General features: G+C 41.7%; 1 protein-coding gene across 1 annotated transcript in view; it reads left to right on the top strand.

The window, feature by feature from the left end:
- Positions 1-15,837, top strand: part of PITPNB (phosphatidylinositol transfer protein, beta) — a 21,390-nt gene extending 5,553 nt beyond the window's left edge. The window contains exons 3-12 of the mRNA XM_009996866.1: positions 600-745; positions 1,071-1,162; positions 1,704-1,711; positions 2,950-3,024; positions 4,081-4,164; positions 8,647-8,724; positions 10,888-10,998; positions 11,201-11,323; positions 14,260-14,344; positions 15,145-15,837. Of these exons, the coding sequence (XP_009995168.1) occupies positions 600-745; positions 1,071-1,162; positions 1,704-1,711; positions 2,950-3,024; positions 4,081-4,164; positions 8,647-8,724; positions 10,888-10,998; positions 11,201-11,323; positions 14,260-14,307 (765 nt within the window). The 3' untranslated portion in view covers positions 14,308-14,344; positions 15,145-15,837. The remainder of the gene's footprint in view (positions 1-599; positions 746-1,070; positions 1,163-1,703; positions 1,712-2,949; positions 3,025-4,080; positions 4,165-8,646; positions 8,725-10,887; positions 10,999-11,200; positions 11,324-14,259; positions 14,345-15,144) is intronic.
- Positions 15,838-17,114: the final 1,277 nt, after the last annotated feature.

Raw genomic sequence — 17,114 nt, 5'->3', positions numbered from 1 at the left:
GCTGATCAAGGCACTGAGTGGCTCCAAGCCTTTTTCTGAAGGCAAAGGTGGGAATTGTGTTCCAAGATCTGAAACCAGCAATTTAAATGGCACTGAGGTACATCTGAATGAGAGTCACCACAGGATGTCTGAGTATGTGGCTGAGGGAAAATGTTACACTTTGTTCTGCAGTTTCCATGTTATGGGTCTTGTGAGGGCAGTGTCTGATTGGTTGAAAGGACCAATTAGGGAGGCTCAGGGCTGGAAAGCAGTCCTTTCAAAATCTTGTAAACTAAAAATTATACTTCTTTTATGCAAGTAAGAACAACATATAATTTGCTTTTATGATGATAAAAATGAAGGATAAGAAATTTGATGTGCTGTGCCCTTTGGTATGTTGTGCTATGTGAAACAAGCTGGGTACAGACCTGGTGCTTGGGAGCTGCAGATACATTTTGCCAGCAGATTGTCATGTTTTACTAAATGTTTTTGTGTATGGTGTGTTTTACGTTCCTGATAATTTTTTTTGTACTACCAAATTTTCACAGGAAACAGCTCAATTTTTTTATGCATTACCAGTTTTGGTTAACTTTCATGTTGAAATTATCTTGACTTTTCAGTATCAAGTTGGGCAGCTGTATTCTGTGGCAGAAGCTAGCAAAAATGAAACAGGAGGTGGCGAAGGAATTCAAGTCTTAAAAAATGAGCCTTATGAAAAGGATGGTGAGAAGGGACAATACACCCACAAAATCTATCATTTAAAGAGGTGAGGAAAACATTGACACATGTAGTGGTCACTTGGTGTTGAGAGAGGAATGGTCAAAGTGAGGGCAGCTCTCCACTGTTCACTATTCTGGGGTGGTTACTGGGGGTTTCTGCCTCTTTAATTTCCTGGATTGTGCAGGAACGTGCTGGTGAGTGGGAAAACACATGAGATGCACTGGATTGGAAATATGTGGGAGAGAGTAAGGGAGAGCCCCACAAAATGTCTGATCTGTGGATAGTCCCTTTCTTACTAGAATGGAATAAATCAGTGAGGAATTTCAGCAGGCAAAAATTTATCAGGTGTTGTCCCTGTTTGTTTCTGACAGTAAAGTCCCTGGGTTTGTGAGGATGTTTGCTCCAGAAGGCTCCCTGGTGTTCCATGAGAAGGCCTGGAATGCGTATCCCTACTGTAGAACAAGTAGGTCTCCTGCTCTGCATTTTGCTGCCAGTGTTCACCCCAGGGATGGTCTTAAGTGGTTTGGGAGAAAAGCGGGTGCCATCAAGTGGGAAATATACTTAAGATTTTCATGTTGCATTTGTGAGATCTCCTCTGAAAAGAAGAGTTGCTCCTGGGGAGCAACTTCACTGGTTCCTGCAGAGTCTTGGTGTCCAGTGTCCCTGGGAGAAAACTGAAAACGTGATCCACTTGAGGTCTAGAACAGAACCTGTTTGAAAAATAATTGAATTCTTCATAGCCTGTTAGAATAAGGTGACTGCTTTATTCTACTGCTTTTAGCTGTGTGAGGTCTAAGGGTGGGCTCTCTTTCTTTTGTGTTTCTGTTACATAGTTTGAAGTGTCTTATAATGAACTTGGGAGGTTACAGACTAGAGGCACACAAATCCTGTTGGCCTGAGTGTTTCTTACAATGTGTTACAGTCATTGTAGGTGGGACTTCTCTGAAACTAATAACACTTTCTGTTTCCTTTTCATTTGCATGGTGTGTGTTTCCAACGGCCAGTTGTGACGGTGAGTATTTGAATTACTATCAGTTCTTGTTTCTAAAATGTGTTTTATCTGCTGTTACTGATACAATTAACTCTGACTGTTGCAAGCTGGCTCCAGCCTTTAATATGTGCCTTGCCAGGGATCCGGGCATAGAACTCCCTGTTACTTTGTCTGCACTTGACTATAATTAGAAAGAGCTGTAATTTGTCAGAAAAATGCTTTCAAATTTTTTGTATCTTTTATGCCTTTACTTGTCACTACAGCTGCATAATGTCTGTCCTGGTAAAACATAGTGCTAAAAAAGAAAAAAAAAAAAAAAAGAACCAAAAGAAAACCAGAGGTTTCTAAACTCTTGAATGCAAGAGTTTCGTGAAATGAAATCAGTCCCTAACTGTGTGAAATCCCATTTCTGTAGAGTGAAATCCTGCCTCAGTCAGATGGGTTAATTGAGAATCTAAGTGGATCATTGCAGCTGGGGGCTCTGACTTTTGTTTAGGATGTGTGGGAAAGAGAGGATTGTTATGACTTTATTAGCCTGTGTGTGGTTTTTGGTGACCCGTGTAAGGTAGGTTAAAAGTTTAATGTTAAATTGCTTTATCTGATCACTTGCAAACTTAATTTAGATTATCACTAGGTGGATGCAGCATAAGGAATAACAATTGAGTTTGTGAGCTGCTCAGCTTGACCCGTGGCCACACGTGTGCCCTGGTGTGACTTCCTGGCTTCTGAAATTACAAGTGTCTGTGCTGGTCTCGACACAGTTTAGTGGCAGCTGGGCCTGTATGGCCCTAATTGTGCTATACAGGGGCATCTCATGTTTATTGGCCATTATCTCTGCCTCTCAGAATAATTTTTACAAAATAATTAATTAATACAAAATTTATTGCAGATGTATTTTTGTTGTTTTGTCTTCAGTATTAATAATTTGAAAACTACTTGAACATGGAGGTAGCACATTTAAGGGTTGAGGAAGAGGGATGATAATTGTAGTATCATTTCTCTCTGCACAAAGAGTTGGATTTCTCAAACATGCCTGGTTTTAATTCAGTACTTACTGCTGTAGCTGATACCTGAGATCTAGATACCAGTTATTTCATGGTACCTGTTTCTCTGTAGCTGAGGGGTCGCTTTCCTTCATGATGTTAATAGAAGGTGTTGCTAGTCAGGGCTTAGTAGTGACTCACATGCAAGTACCTTTTGTCTGAATTTGAGCAGAGCAGTATAATCGGACTCATGCTTTTTTATTTTAATTCTTACAGAATGAATACATGAAAGATGACTTCTTCATAAAAATTGAGACCTGGCATAAACCAGATTTGGGGACAGCAGAGAACGTGAGTTGGGATTTGCATACCAAGCATTAGCAATGTTTGCAACACAGTCACCTGGGTACACTATTCTATACCTGGTAAGAGTGGATAATCACTGCATCAAGTCAAAATCCTGCCAGTGATGAATGGAAAAGAGGAAAAGCATTATTCAAATCCTTCTGGGGTGGTCAAGCTGTCTCACTTAATGAGATGCAAGAACTGGAGAAGATTTTTATCTTTTATGTTGAGGTCAGTGCAGATGCTTGGTTAGGTTAAATTAAACAGGTTTTCAGTAAATTATTTTTTATTTAATATTATTTTACTTTAGACATGCTAGGGCTACTCAGGCTGACATGTTTGTGTGAAAACAGGTTTCACAGGGCTGTTGGAGTTGATCTATGTACAATTCTGTGGAGTTACATATTGAAGCTGCTCATGTACATTTTCCAGGCTGGTGATACTCTTGTTTTTCTCCCTAGACAGCTGGTTCAGTTCACAGGTCTCTTCAGGAGACTTTTCTGTTTACAGTGACAAACATATTTATAAACCATCCATGAGGGGAGAGTTGTCAGAGTATTTTCAGCACACTGGGTGTGCTGCAGAGGAGGAGAGTAATTCTTGGGCAGCTCTGCTTGCTGTAAATTTAGGTGTGCCTCAGACTGCTGGTGGGAACCTGAATACACCCTCAGACCTTCCTATACCTCCAGACTTCATCTGGCCCATATTAAAGGCAGCCCAATGGTTTAGAGAATCCAGTGGATTCAGTCAGGTTACTGAAACCTCGCAGATTTGCACTTTGCAATTTGTGTGGCTACTTTCTAGATGGAAAAGCTCATGCATGTTACTGAATGGGTAGTGTTTGAACTGAAGGGTTTGTGCCTGTTTAGCATTGGTTAGTCAGTGATATAAACTGTAACTGTGAAGATGATTCTCTTTCAGAAAGGGAGAGGAAGAGAGGATAGGTTTTGATAACTTTGTCTTTGCGAAGCCCAGAGAACATCTACATCATGCATGCATAGTGCATGGGGCACCACGGGCTGAGATGGCACATGGAAATGATTCCTTTTCCTTTTTTTGCAGGTGCACAATTTAGACCCAAACACGTGGAAGAGTGTTGAAGTTGTCCATATTGACATTGCAGATAGAACCCAAGTAGAACCAGGAGTAAGTAGAAGCTCTGCTGTTCGGGTGGGATGTGCAGCTGAGTCCATTGCTGCTTTGGGTTGGTTGCAAATGAACTGAAACCATGTGGGTTTTCACCCACCAGATAATGGAATTGGTCTTAGAGTCATTCTGAAGTTCCACATTCAGTTAATGCCTTTACAACTTCAGCCTACTGAATGTGACTTACAGTTGCACAATTAAGACCTGAAGGGCGATAGGCTTCTGGCACAGGAGTAATTTTTACTTTTAATGTATTTGATCAAGCCAGCACTTGTGAGCTCATCTTGGTGTGTGGAACCAAGTGCAAGAAACTATCCCAGCTGTCTTGCCTGGCGGGGCACAGGGTCTCCATCAAGCTACTCCTGTGCTGCTGCTCCTTATTGGTTACAAGTTATTTTAATTCTGTCCTTCCACAATCAAAGAGGATCATTAAGTTTTGGCTTTGAAATCCACTCTTGTTTTTTTATTTTTAAACTTTTTTCACTCGAGTAGTTCTCAAGACGTGAACTGCTCATCTCTTCTGAAAGATATGGGATTACTTTTTCAGTTTCATCTTCAGTGGTTGCTTTGCCAAATATACATGTCCTGGGCACACACAGAAGTCCATCCATAGGAGTTTGGTCTTTTGTCCAAGAACTTGAAGCTTAATGTCTTGAGATTAGAAGCAAACATTTAGAAGGACAGATTTTATTAGTAAGACCACATGGTTATTCAGTGTATTTGTACACAGAGTGTGGGTGTTTATTTGGAAGGAGTGTCTTTACCAAGTTCGTGGGCAGGTGAATGTAGCAAAGATCAGAGCTGTCTCTGCACACCTGCAGTTTGCCTTTTCAGTAGCACTTTGTACAGAAAAGAGAGTGGCTCCCTCAGTGTGACATGGAGAAAAAATACTTGCCTTTTGCCTGACTGATAATTTAATTAATTGGGAGGGATGTTTCTTACTTATATTTTCTAAACAATTTGTCTTAGAGATTTTGATAATACTTTCTTTTTCTTCCCCCACCTTCTTCCATCTTCATGTGGAAGCCATTTCACATGTGGAAATCCTCACAACTATTTTCAGCACATTATCCTCTTTTTTCCTTTGGTGTATTTGACTTAGAGTATCAAAACTCTGAGAGTAGCATGGTTTAATCTTGAATCTTAAGTCTCTTCTTATGTTTCTACATTCTCTTTCTTTTTTAGTAACTTCTAACACCATTTACTTTTTTAGCAAATATTTTGAGCAAATCTTTCCAAATTCAGCCTCACAATGTAACTCATCGTTGTGTGGGAATAATTGAGACTAATTTTCACTGTGACTCAAATTTTCATTTCTATTTCAACTCATAGAAAGTCAGTTTTGCAAAGTCCTGACTTTATTAAACAACGACTGACTTAGTAGTCAGACTTTTCTGCAGATGTTGATAGTCTGAGTTGCCTGCAGGCTGACACCCTTCCCACTCCACTTGTTTGCCCCCTGGAAGTATTAGCTGTTATCCTTGTGTTCTCTTTGTCCAGAGGTGCATTTCTGACAGTTTATTCATCTTTGTTCAGTGATGTTAGATCAGTCACCAGTTCCCTCTGTCGGGTGGTTTCTGTAATCATGGGCATTGTGTGGCCTTTTTTCCCCCTAATATTGCAATTCTTGTTGTTTGAGATTTCTCCCTCCAGGTGGCTGGGGGCGGGGTTTGGTATTCTGGTTTTCTTACTGAGAAGGAGTAGTCAGTGTTGCTGAAGGAAAGTTTTATTTGTATGTTCATTTTCTCAGTCATAGTTTTGCCTTGAAAAGCAACCCAAGTATCTCTGGGATAGCAGGATGACTGAAAGGCTGGAACTACATTTGTAAGAGCCAGCAATTTTGGTAAAAGTTTTCATGTATTCAGTGAATGAACCTTGTCCAACCCATTGTAGTGTTGCAGTTACTTTAGTTTCAGAACTACAATCAGCAAAAATACAGAAATAGTAAATTTCTTTCAGATACTAATGGTATGCATATGCTAACTCATGCTTATTTGAGTATGTATAGAAATAATGTGGCCAACATCTGTTGCTTGCTTTATATCTAAATTTAACCCTGCCCTCTCTTAATCATCTCCAGTGTATAGGCTCTTGCATTATGTGATTTGTATATAAAAATCACTTCCCAGGAGGGTAAAACTTTTTAAAGAGTAAGCAGAAGTGAATGCTCAATTAACATCAGAAGAGGCTACATTTTTGAAAAAAAAAATATAAGTAAGTGTGTAGTACAAACAAAGAAATTGAAGTCAGGTTTGTAGCGTTTTTGTGCAGTGTAGAAATTCAGTGTCTTGCTGTAGGTTGTGGTGCAGCTTCATTGTATTTCTTGAAATGAAGCTCTAAAAATACAGTTTTATACAGAACAGTCAAATTACTGAAAGCATGGATTGAGTACTAGAGATATAAAATGGAATATAGGAAATGCTCTTCTTTTTTAGTTTGCAAGAGAATGTTGGAGGGTTGTTGAGTGAAAGAGCTGTTCTTTCTCATAGGCTGGTCTCTCCCATTTCAGACTTTATTTCTCACATGGTAAGCATCTAAAAAGTCCCTGTTATTAGTGTCATCATGTGTTTTATTGGTGACAGTCATGGAATGTTTCATCTAGGTCGTAAAGTTGACTCTGTGTTAGCAAAAGGACCAGATGATACCTCTTATTTAATTTTAAAAAATCAAGACCATTCCTTCTTGACAAAGCAGGAGAGCCCTGCTGTCTTACCTGGCATTTGTTGGACATCAGCTCTGCAGGGCTGGCTTGTTTTGGTGTCCAGGTGCCCAAAACATGCCAGTGTTTATCTGGCACGTCAGATTAAGTTGCAGTAGTGCTGGTGATTGATGCAGCTGTGAGACTTGGGAAGCATGCAGTGAGCTGGGAATATGACATGCTTTGATCAACCTGATATTGGTCCTTTACTGTGAACAGAGCTATGGATCCCACCAGAGAAAAGTTCTGGCATGTGTTTCCTTCCACAGTCAACTCTGTTTGTTTCCACTAAATAACACTGAAAGTTATCTGTGTTCTCCTGTGGAAAAACTAATGCAATGTTGAGCTGGGAAGCTGGGAACTGTGTCCACCTGCCTTTCCATGCCACTCTGTTCAGGAAGCTTGCAGATAAGACATCAGACTTGCACCATGTTTGTGGTAGGTTCTAAAAGTTCTCTTAAAATCGTTCTGTCTTGTTTACATACTCTCAAGTTCCATAGTACCTGATAGAGGGAGCTATGAGCTCTGAGAAGTGCTGTTACTCATTTTAGCAGGTCTTCTAAAGGAGAATAAGAATTGTAAAGAAGCACCCGGATTCTGGGTTTGTTGTGATTATTGCTTGATTGTATGTGGTTCACAGTCTCACTGTGTAATTCTTTATAATAGTTTGTTCCATTTGTATGTATTATCTGGAGGTTTTGAGCAGAGACTGCGTATGAAACAATATTTGTGTATTTATTGGAAAGGGTTTTTAGCTCTTCCATACTGTTATGCCACTGCATAATGATGTTTTGCCTGTAGCTCTCAAGAGGACTTCAGAGTTTTTTAGCTGTATGTTTTTGTTCCAACAGCTGCCTGTTTTTCTTCCTAAGAAGGACTTGTTGCTGTCAGGAGTTAAGCTCTTGCTGCAGAGAGATTTTTCTTAAACTCAGCAAAGAACTGTTGTTTATTTGTACTTTGGCTCTAGTCCAATCTTCTTCCTTGCATGCTGGTAGGGTTTGTGTATTGAGAAGCGTTCCTGCAATGCTTTCTTGTCCATCTAGACTTTAATCTAGACAGGTTTTTCTTTTTCTTCCTTCACAGTTCTCCATGGTTGTGGGTGTGATGGTGTTCTTAGGTGGGTGTTCATGGTGAACCTCACATGATCAATTATTGTGGTCAGGGTTTTTAATCCTGCCCTGATTTCCAAAGTAGCATCTTTCTCAAATAATCATTTTCCTACCCCTCATCAGTAAAATTAAGTAAATCCATACACTTGGAGGAGTTTGTTGTCTGTGAGCTCTGTTGACAGCAGCTTTCCCCGAGGTGCTCTGTGGTGGGCAGGGCCTGCTGCCCTCCCCGCTCTGCCTGTGGCCCAGGGATGTACAGGAGCTGGTTTTGCAGCTCAGCTCACTTGTGCCACCTTCTCCTTCTGTTCTTCTTTCTCAAGAGTGGACACACATTGCAGCTTGGGAAATGCTGGCAGCCCAATGTCTGTATGACTGCTTTCTCTTCCCCTCACAAGCTTCCCAAACCTGCAGCGCTTGGGGTGGGTCTGAGCTGGAGGCAGGTGGTGGGACCTGTGCTGTGCCCAGTGCTGAGCTCCACGGGGCAGGCAGGGCAGAGGGCTCAAGGGTGTTCCACACACTCTGATGTGTGCTACACCCCTCCTGCCCCAGACCACTCGGGAGAATCAGTTGGGTAGTCTTGAACAGAAGATTAATGCTCACTTAATAAAAAGTGAGATATTGAACCTCTTTGTTTTTTTCCAACTCTCAGGGGCTTTTTTTTCTGTTGCATCCTAGGACTACAAAGCTGATGAAGACCCTGCATTATTTCAGTCCGTTAAGACGAAGAGAGGACCTTTGGGGCCAAATTGGAAGGTGATAAGAACTGATAGTACAACCTTTTGAAGTCTCCATCAGCAGAAAACAAAACCCTAACAGGGCAAGCTCTTGGTCCCTATTATCCTAAAGTGTGGCTGTGCAGGCACAGAGTAGGCAGAAGATGCACCACCTTTCTGCTGCCAGGAGCTTGATGTGCTTTAAGTGTGAAATAACCAGGTTTTATATTTTTACACAGGTTTCTCCCATTGGCTGCTGTCAAAATACTAGAGCCAGGCAGAGCTTTGGTCCAGCTGGCGGGTTTGTCCTGGGCCTGAGCATTAGCTGAATATCATGGAAAAATGAATAAATTGTGTGTTTCAAGCTGATAGTGAGAGGAGGCAGTGAGGGGACTCCTATTTCTGTAACTCACTTTCTCCCTAGGCAAAGCATTCTTGCTAGCAGGGTAAAATTGTAACAGGGATTATTTTTGTAAACTGTGCTGAAGATGTGCATCCTGCCCTAGATATTTGTTCTCCTTCCTCCTCAGGAAGGAAGCAGGAGGCTGAGGCAGTGATGGCCTATTTGGGCCCCTGTAACCTAAGGAAAGTGGAGATACTGGGGTTTTTTTCAACAACTGTAAAATGAGAATTTTGAATGCCTGGAACTGGCAGAACTGAATTTCTATGTTCTATTTAGTTCTGTCCTTCTACTAGTGCCTGGCCACAGGCTTGTGCTATTTGGGAATTCCAAACACCAGCACTTTGTTTTTTGCTTGTGAGTGGGACGTCAGTGTTCTGAAGATAATCGGTTTTCATTTAAGTTCTCTCTGGTGATGAGTATTTGTAATTAAAATTCTGTATTAAAAAAATACATATTATTCACCAGGATTCTTGTATGTTAGATTTTTCAGTGAACCATGTTACTCTGTGCATGGCCAACAGGAGTTACCCATTTTATGGTTAAAAGAAACCCAGTTTAAAATGCCACAAAGTATTTTCACTTAGAAGTTTGTTGCAGATATAAATAATAAAATTCTGTGAACTTCTTGTAGTCATTGCTTGTTATTCAAGCCAAACTGACAGGTTTTAGGGATTTTTTAAGCAACTATCAGCTTTCTTGTTGGACATGAGTTTTTTCCTCTTTTTTAATTCCTCTTTTATGAGGCTTTGAGTAACCAAACATAGTTTCTTAAACTAAAAACGTGACATGGTATCTTGTATTGTATAAATTTGACTGCATGAATTGTAGGAAAGTGACTGTGTAGGATGATACAGGTACCTCAGAATTGTTTGGATGTAGGAACTTAAAACAGAACCCTAAGAATTACAGAAAATGTTGGTGGGTGTCTCCTGAATTTCCCTCAGTTCTGGGGTCCTTCTTTTGCACAAATCCTTGAGCCGGAACTGTCTCCAAGCGGTCTTTGCGGTGGAGCTCTCGTTGGTCCTTGGCAACTTATTGGTGTTGATGATAAAGAAGTTCTCTCCCTGGTTATGTCATAGTAGCAGTCAGGTCTGAAATTCATTATGCTTAACTGAATATGTAAAACATGTTCCAGAACTGGAAGTATCCTCTACACTGGGGTGAGGGAAGTGAGGGAGCAGGGAGATCGTGGGGTGTCCAAGTAGGCAGAGCAGACCTGTGGTCAGCTCAGGTTTCATGTGGTGGGAGAAGCAAACCTGAGAAGTGGTTGTGTGCTCTGTGCTCTCTGAGCATCCACCTTGAACTGAGCATCTTGGTACAACTCGGGTTATAATTGTCTTTGTGCAATGAACCTAAAAGTAAAAAATAATTTGGGTGCAAGCTGTTGGAGTCAAGCTTTATTGTCCTTTCAGAGCATCAGGAAGTATATTACAGTGGAAATCATTAAATGAAATCCATGTTAATACTCAGATTCATAGTATATTTTTGCAGCATGGAATAGAATTGTGTTGCAGATTTGACCTGGTGATTTGTTAATCCCTATTACCCTTTGTCCAGATCCCAGTGCTAAATATTTACTAATACTTAGGATTCCAAGTAGTATTGTAATTCTAAAAATGCTTAGCATTCTAATTCATAATTGTGCTAAAATAATTAATTTCATTTACTAGAAATTAATAATATAATTTCTAATACTAATATAATACTTGGACTTCTATTTTTTAGTAGTTATATTAAACTAATTTGAGTGAAGTAAATTTTTTAGATGATAAAAATTTCCTTCCTATTATCTATAAACAGAAGGAGCTAGCAACTGATGAAGAGTGTCCTAAAATGTGTGCTTACAAGTTGGTGACTATCAAATTTAAATGGTGGGGACTGCAGAACAAAGTTGAAAACTTTATACAAAAGGTGAGTGCTTCTCCCTTGCTGGGATGTTGCTGGGGGGCTGGACTGGTGGTGGACAAGTGGGTGGGTCTCTGTTGACACGGGTTTTCTGAGGAGGGTGAAGTTTCCTGCTGCTTGTAGTCATTCAAATTGAACAGCTGCAGTCACCTCTCAGCCTTTGGCAAAATGTAGGTCTGTTAGCTAATGTTTGGTTATCTTCTTAAAGCAAGAAAAAAGGATATTTACCAACTTCCATCGCCAGTTGTTCTGTTGGATTGACAAGTGGATTGATCTGACTATGGAAGACATCAGGAGAATGGAGGACGAAACCCAGAAGGAGCTGGAAGCGGTAAGGATGCTTTTCTAAGGGTGGTGTCCGCGTGCTCTCTCCTCCTGGATGTATCTGGGTGGGAACTGGCACAAGTTGTGTCGTGTCCGTCCCCTGGTGTGTGCTGAGCTCTTGCTGAGGAGCAGTGCAGCCCCTTCAGCCTCTCCTGTGCAGACCCACTCCAAGCTCCTGCAGGCTGTGCTGTATCAAGCTGGAAGGTGAGTGTTTCTGATATCCCTAAATCCAAAGCATCTGCCCTGACCAGCTCTTTATTCAAGGTACCCCACCCATTGCTCACAGTCCCATTCAGGGTCTTTTCACCACTTGGCAGTTAGAATTCAGAGCTGTCATCTTGCTTTGCCATCATGTGACCTGCTTTGGTTTGTTTCCATCATTAGATCTGGTTACTTTTTCTCTTCAAACATGTCTTTAAAGAGGCTTGAGTCAGCTGTCATGTGACAGCTGTTCCACTTTTCCCAATGAGCTCCAAAACTGAGAGCTTTACTTGCAAAAAAGAAGTCAGTAGAATTAATGAACTTGAGATAGTGTCAGTTGTCATGCTTTAGTGACTGTGAGGATCATATACACGCAGCCTAATCTGTCTTTGGACTGATGTCTAGAAGGAAAGTCATGCATAAGGCACTTCCTCTCTTTCCTTTAAGACCAGAGGTTCATCATAGGCTAGGGAGGAATCTCTCTTCTGTAGCATCTTTCCAGAGTGTGACCTTTGGCATGAACCTTTCTCAGTTTAAATCCTGCTGGTTTTTTAAGTTATTTGAGGTTCTTGGATTTGCAGTTCTGTTTCCTTCCTGTTTTGCCGGTCACTTGGTGCCCCAAACCCTTTCAGCTTGTCACATTCTTTCCATTGCCTTGGTTCTTTCATGACACGATGTGTCTTTAGCTAGAACTTGCTTTTTTGCTTGATTTAACTCATTTCAGCTGCCAGCATCTTTAAACAGATTGCCTGGTGCTTTAGGCCTGCTGTTCACACTGGTTCTGAAGTGCATTTGGTGGTTTGTGCCTGGCATATTTTTTCTTTCAGTATCAAACCCAGCTGTAGGTCCTCCACCCCTTGCTCTGCTCTCCATGTTTGGACTTCATGAGCTGTGTGGAGCCTTCTTGTGTTGTGTACAGGTTGTTTCTGGATTTGGAAGGAGTTTCTTCACTGTTCTGTGTGTTAATAGGTAGATGTTATGTATGAGTTAACCCAAACTTTCTAATAAGCTGAAGGGTTTGTCTGCTTGGGCAGGTCCCAGGATATGCTTTGGCAGAGAATGGTGTTCTCACCCTGGCAGGCACGTGTGCTCCCACTGGCGTTGGCGTGTTTTGGGTTAAAGCAGGTGTCCTCTCAAATCACATGGATTTCTGCTTTAATTTCTGCTTAATTTTATGCCAGAACCTATTCCTAGAACCACCTTTTCCTAGGTGTTAGTGAAGGAGGAGAGTAGCCACTTTCCTCTCTGTGATTTGTGTCAGAAGGGCATTCTTCTGCACACCCCTAGTTCTTTATTTGGAATGAAAGGGGTGTATCCATTTCCCTGAGGAAGTGGCAGTGCCTGAAGGTGAGTGCTGGGAGGGGCAGCACCCTGGACACATTCCCTTTTTGTCTCTGTGACTGGGTCTTTGTCCTCTTGTAGAGAAAGTTTTGTTTGACATTTCTCACTGGTAAGTAACTTTTAAATATTTTTTGCAAAATATTTGCTGCTTTTTAGTTCTTACCTTAAGCAAAACCCAGATCCCATGTTTCTGGGTGTAACATATATCCTTGTTCTTAAATATCACAATTATTCATTTACTATTTTCTTCTTTTTCAAAGCAATGCAAATAGTTCATAAAATGCCTCGTGCAAGGCACTGACATCAGGAGATTAAGTGTATTACTTGTTGAAAAAGTCAGTTTTTGCAAGAGAAGTGTGTTGATTAGGTACACTAACACATTTTTTCTGTGTGTATTGTGAAATGAGAGGAGTGGGGACCTAAATATTTTGGGTTTTCTCAACTGTTATAATAGAGGTATCTACAAACACCTATAAATGATGCAATTCCAAGAATTTTGTTGTGAAGTATATTATTGGAGAGCAAGCTAAAGAAAAAATGTAACTGCTAAATAAAATATGAACACTAATTTTATCCTAATTTATGTATTTTTATGTTTTATATTCAACTATTTCATCCACTGTGATAAGTGGTAACTTTCATTAAATCCCAAGTATACCACAAAACATTTGGTTTGCGGCCAGGACCACTGGGAAGGGAGCACTTAGTGATGAGATGCTTAATATGACAAGAGGATCTTCCTGTTTCCATCCCTGCAGAGAAGCAGTCAGATTTTTTGAGTGTTGCACTGGGCAGTTCTGTGGCACTTGAACCACCGCAGACACAAGCTTGATGCTGCTGGCAGCAGCACGTTACTTACAGTGCATTTCTCACTGTTCCTTTCATCATTAACACTTTCTTCTTCCTGCTTTGGGCTAATCTTTCTCTTTGGATTCATTGCACATTTTGGTTCATTTGTTGGTCCTGTTCTTCATCTTAAACCTGTTTTTATAGTCAGGGTCTCTGCTTCTGTTACTTTTTTGTTACTCTGAATCCTCATCAATGTTCTTCCAGAGCTTCTCTATCCCAGCCCATCTTTTTCTCACTGTTTCTCTCTCAGTTAATGGTTTCTGTGTCTGACTCCTGGTTCATCAAATACCCAGCAGCTCCTCAGTGCACAGTAGGAAGGCAAAGGCATCTGCCCCTGCCAGGGCACTGGGACTGCCCTCCCTGTGCCTGGGCTGGGCTGGAAATGCCACCTTACACAGATGCTGTGTCTCCAAAGCCTTTGGCTGTAGCTGAAGCTGGTTCTGGTCCTGGCCAGGAGAACAGTCCTGGTCACATAGGTGGTCACTTCTCTCGTACTAACCAACAGCACGGCAGGTTCTGTGTGTGGTAGCTCACATTTTATTTTGCGTTTAGATGCGTAAGAAGGGTTCCGTTCGAGGCACTTTGGCTGCTGACGTCTAGAGGAGTTCTCTGTAGGTTCTGAGGCAAATCAAGCTGTGTAAGTCACCTGCTGGATGGAGAGGGAGAAGAGTGATTAATATTCTGATGGATGGGAATTGCTGGCAGAAATAATCTGGACAGCAGATACCCAGATAACATTGCTGGGCCTTACCTGCCTCCTGTTTGATACCTGCTGGTGATCAACAGTTGGAGATGACCCTGTGTGCCCAGGGTACCTGAGAGGCCTCCTCCACAGCCGGGCGCTGGGTGGGCTGGGCAGGAGCTCGGTCTGGTGGCAGAACCGCCCGCGGTGTTGGCCACGTCACCTGGTGCTTGGTGCTCACCTGGTGCAGAAACCAGAGTGACCTGTCCCTGTCACCTGTCACCGCGAGGCCTGCAGGGACTCCTGAGTTTCCTCTTGCTGTGCACCCTGCACACTGTGCTGCGTGGGCCTGGTCCACACCATTCAGGGCAAATATGGACAGTCCTCTTCAAAGCATGGTGGCTTCTTGAAACCAGTTCCACGCAGTGACCTTTACACACTGGGTTGTGTTAAAGCTGCTGCTGCGGGAGGTGGGTTGTCCCAGTGTCAGGCTGTGTGTGTGTGTCCCTGATGGGGGTCCGGAGCAGGGGGTCCTGCTGGTGAGGCCCCTCGGGGGGAGCTGCTGCCCACCAGCCAGGTCACCCCCAGGCTGAGGTTTCCAGACCAGCCTGATATGTCTTTGGTGTGATTTGCTCAGCCCTGATGGTGGTTTGACTGCCCTGCCCAGGTTTTCTTGGAGCTTAATAGAGCTGCCTGTTTGGACCTTCCTGCTGGAGGAGACTTGGTACTGAGTTGTCTCTTTTCTTTCTCCACAGCTACGTAATCAAGGCCAAGTCAGAGGAACCAGTGCTGCCCATGATGAGTGATGGTGGATGAGCCGTTGTCACGTGCAGCGCTGATACACAGACGTGTGTGTGGATGCATGATTATTTGTATATAATTATATATACGCACATGCATACTGAAAGGGGTTGTGACAGTGTCTCCAGGGTACTATACCTGTCCTCAGCAAAGATTCAAAGGAAACTGCTTTCATTATGTATACCCGAAGCAAATAAAAATCAACTGAGTAGTGTCATTTAAAGGATGAATTAACTGCGGAATTATGCTAACTGGTATGTTTCATGAATGTCAATACTGGACCAATTTATTCCCTACTTGTTTTTTCTCCTGTCTTGAGTCACTCTGTTATAACTGGCCCATTTGTAAAAGGAACAGATTCAAATAAGTTAATTGCAGTTTTGTGTCTTCCCTATGTGATTATTTTTGGAATAGGAACAATGAATGTATTTATAGCTATTTATTTCTGGATTGTCATTAGCCTATAGTCAAATCAGAAAAAAAATTATATTAGTGGAAATTGGAAGACTTTTACTGTTGAAAAAGTTTAGCCCAAACTTTATACCCATTCACTGATTTAAAAGGAAAAAAATCATGTTTTATTGGACTTTTGTACATTGAATTGCTAATGTTTTTTCTTCATTAAAATTGGCAAGATTAAGGAAAAATGACTTGTGATTTATAAAGTAATTGCACTTCAAATTTTCCAGAAGCTGACTTTTTAGACAAAGATACTGGCAATACTTGTATAATATTTCAAGTATCTCTTAAGCTGTGCAGTAAAAGTCAGGGGGGATGATGGGCCTTCCCTAAAGCAAGACTTTTTAAATGGAATTGCTGTTTGCCAGAGTTTCACTTTGGAAGCTATGCAAATGGTCTTGATTTCACACACATTACGCAATGGAATATAATTGTGATTTTAGCTCTTTTCATGTTGAAAATACATTTTAAAAGAGATTTATACTTTCAGATATGATGAAAGTTTAAATTGTAGCATCTGACATCTCTCTGATTTTTGAAGTAGACACATAAAAGCAAAGATGGTTTAATAAAGACCTCCTGTAGATAGCTCTCAAATAGGGAAAACGTCTTCAGTATTTTTTAAGGAAACATTCAGAGCATATCATAGATATATAATTATCAAAGTGCTTGCTAGATCAGAAACGAATTACTGTAAAAACACTAGGTAGATAAAAGTTCTGTTAATGCCTGGTTTCCTCCCAGCATCCCCAGAAACCTTGATGGGGAAGCCTTGCTGGAGCTTCCATCTTCATCATCTCACTGACATCCAGGTATTTTGGAATCTCTGGCCTGCTTTGCTTGCAGCAGGAGATCCATCTGATTTCCATCTTGGGCAGGGAGAGAATGTTCCTGGGCTCCCAGGGGGCCAGGTCTGGCACACGCCTTGTCCTGCTGGTGGCCCGTCTGCCATGTGTGGGCACTGGCATCTCCAGTGTCACTGCACCCTCCTGCCCTCCCTGCTGCAAAACAAAGTTCTTTTTTCCTTTCTGGATTAGCAGTTCAATGGTTATTTGTCCTCTGTACCACCAGGAGGTTGGTTTTGTAAATAAACATCCAGACGTGCAGGCACACACACACCCGTGTATGATTTCAGAGGTGTGTGGAGCCAGGGGCTGCTGCAGTCCTGGGAACCCAAGGGCTCACTTCTCGGTGCTGGAAGACAAGTTCCACTGTCATCCCTGTGAGCCCTCACGCAGACTGAGGAAGGGACCCTACAGCCTCATGGACGAGCTGCAACAGTCTGAGAGAATCTTGTAGTGAATGTAAAATGTTTAGTTGACTTTGGCAGTCTCTGGTCTGACCTACAGTAAAACAGTCAATGAAATTTAATTAAATAAATTTGATCATAAAATGCTCTGTCTCTTGTTTTAGGTGTTAGTAGTTACAGTTTGCTAGTGAGCTGGTGTGTAGTTGTGTGGAGCTG

The sequence above is a fragment of the Chaetura pelagica genome, unplaced genomic scaffold (genome assembly GCF_000747805.2).
Source record: "Chaetura pelagica isolate M959 unplaced genomic scaffold, ChaPel_1.0 scaffold294, whole genome shotgun sequence".
Taxonomy (NCBI): Eukaryota; Metazoa; Chordata; class Aves; order Apodiformes; family Apodidae; genus Chaetura; species Chaetura pelagica.
The sequence above is the reverse complement of the archived record's forward strand: the minus strand, read 5'-3'. Positions and strand labels throughout refer to the sequence as shown.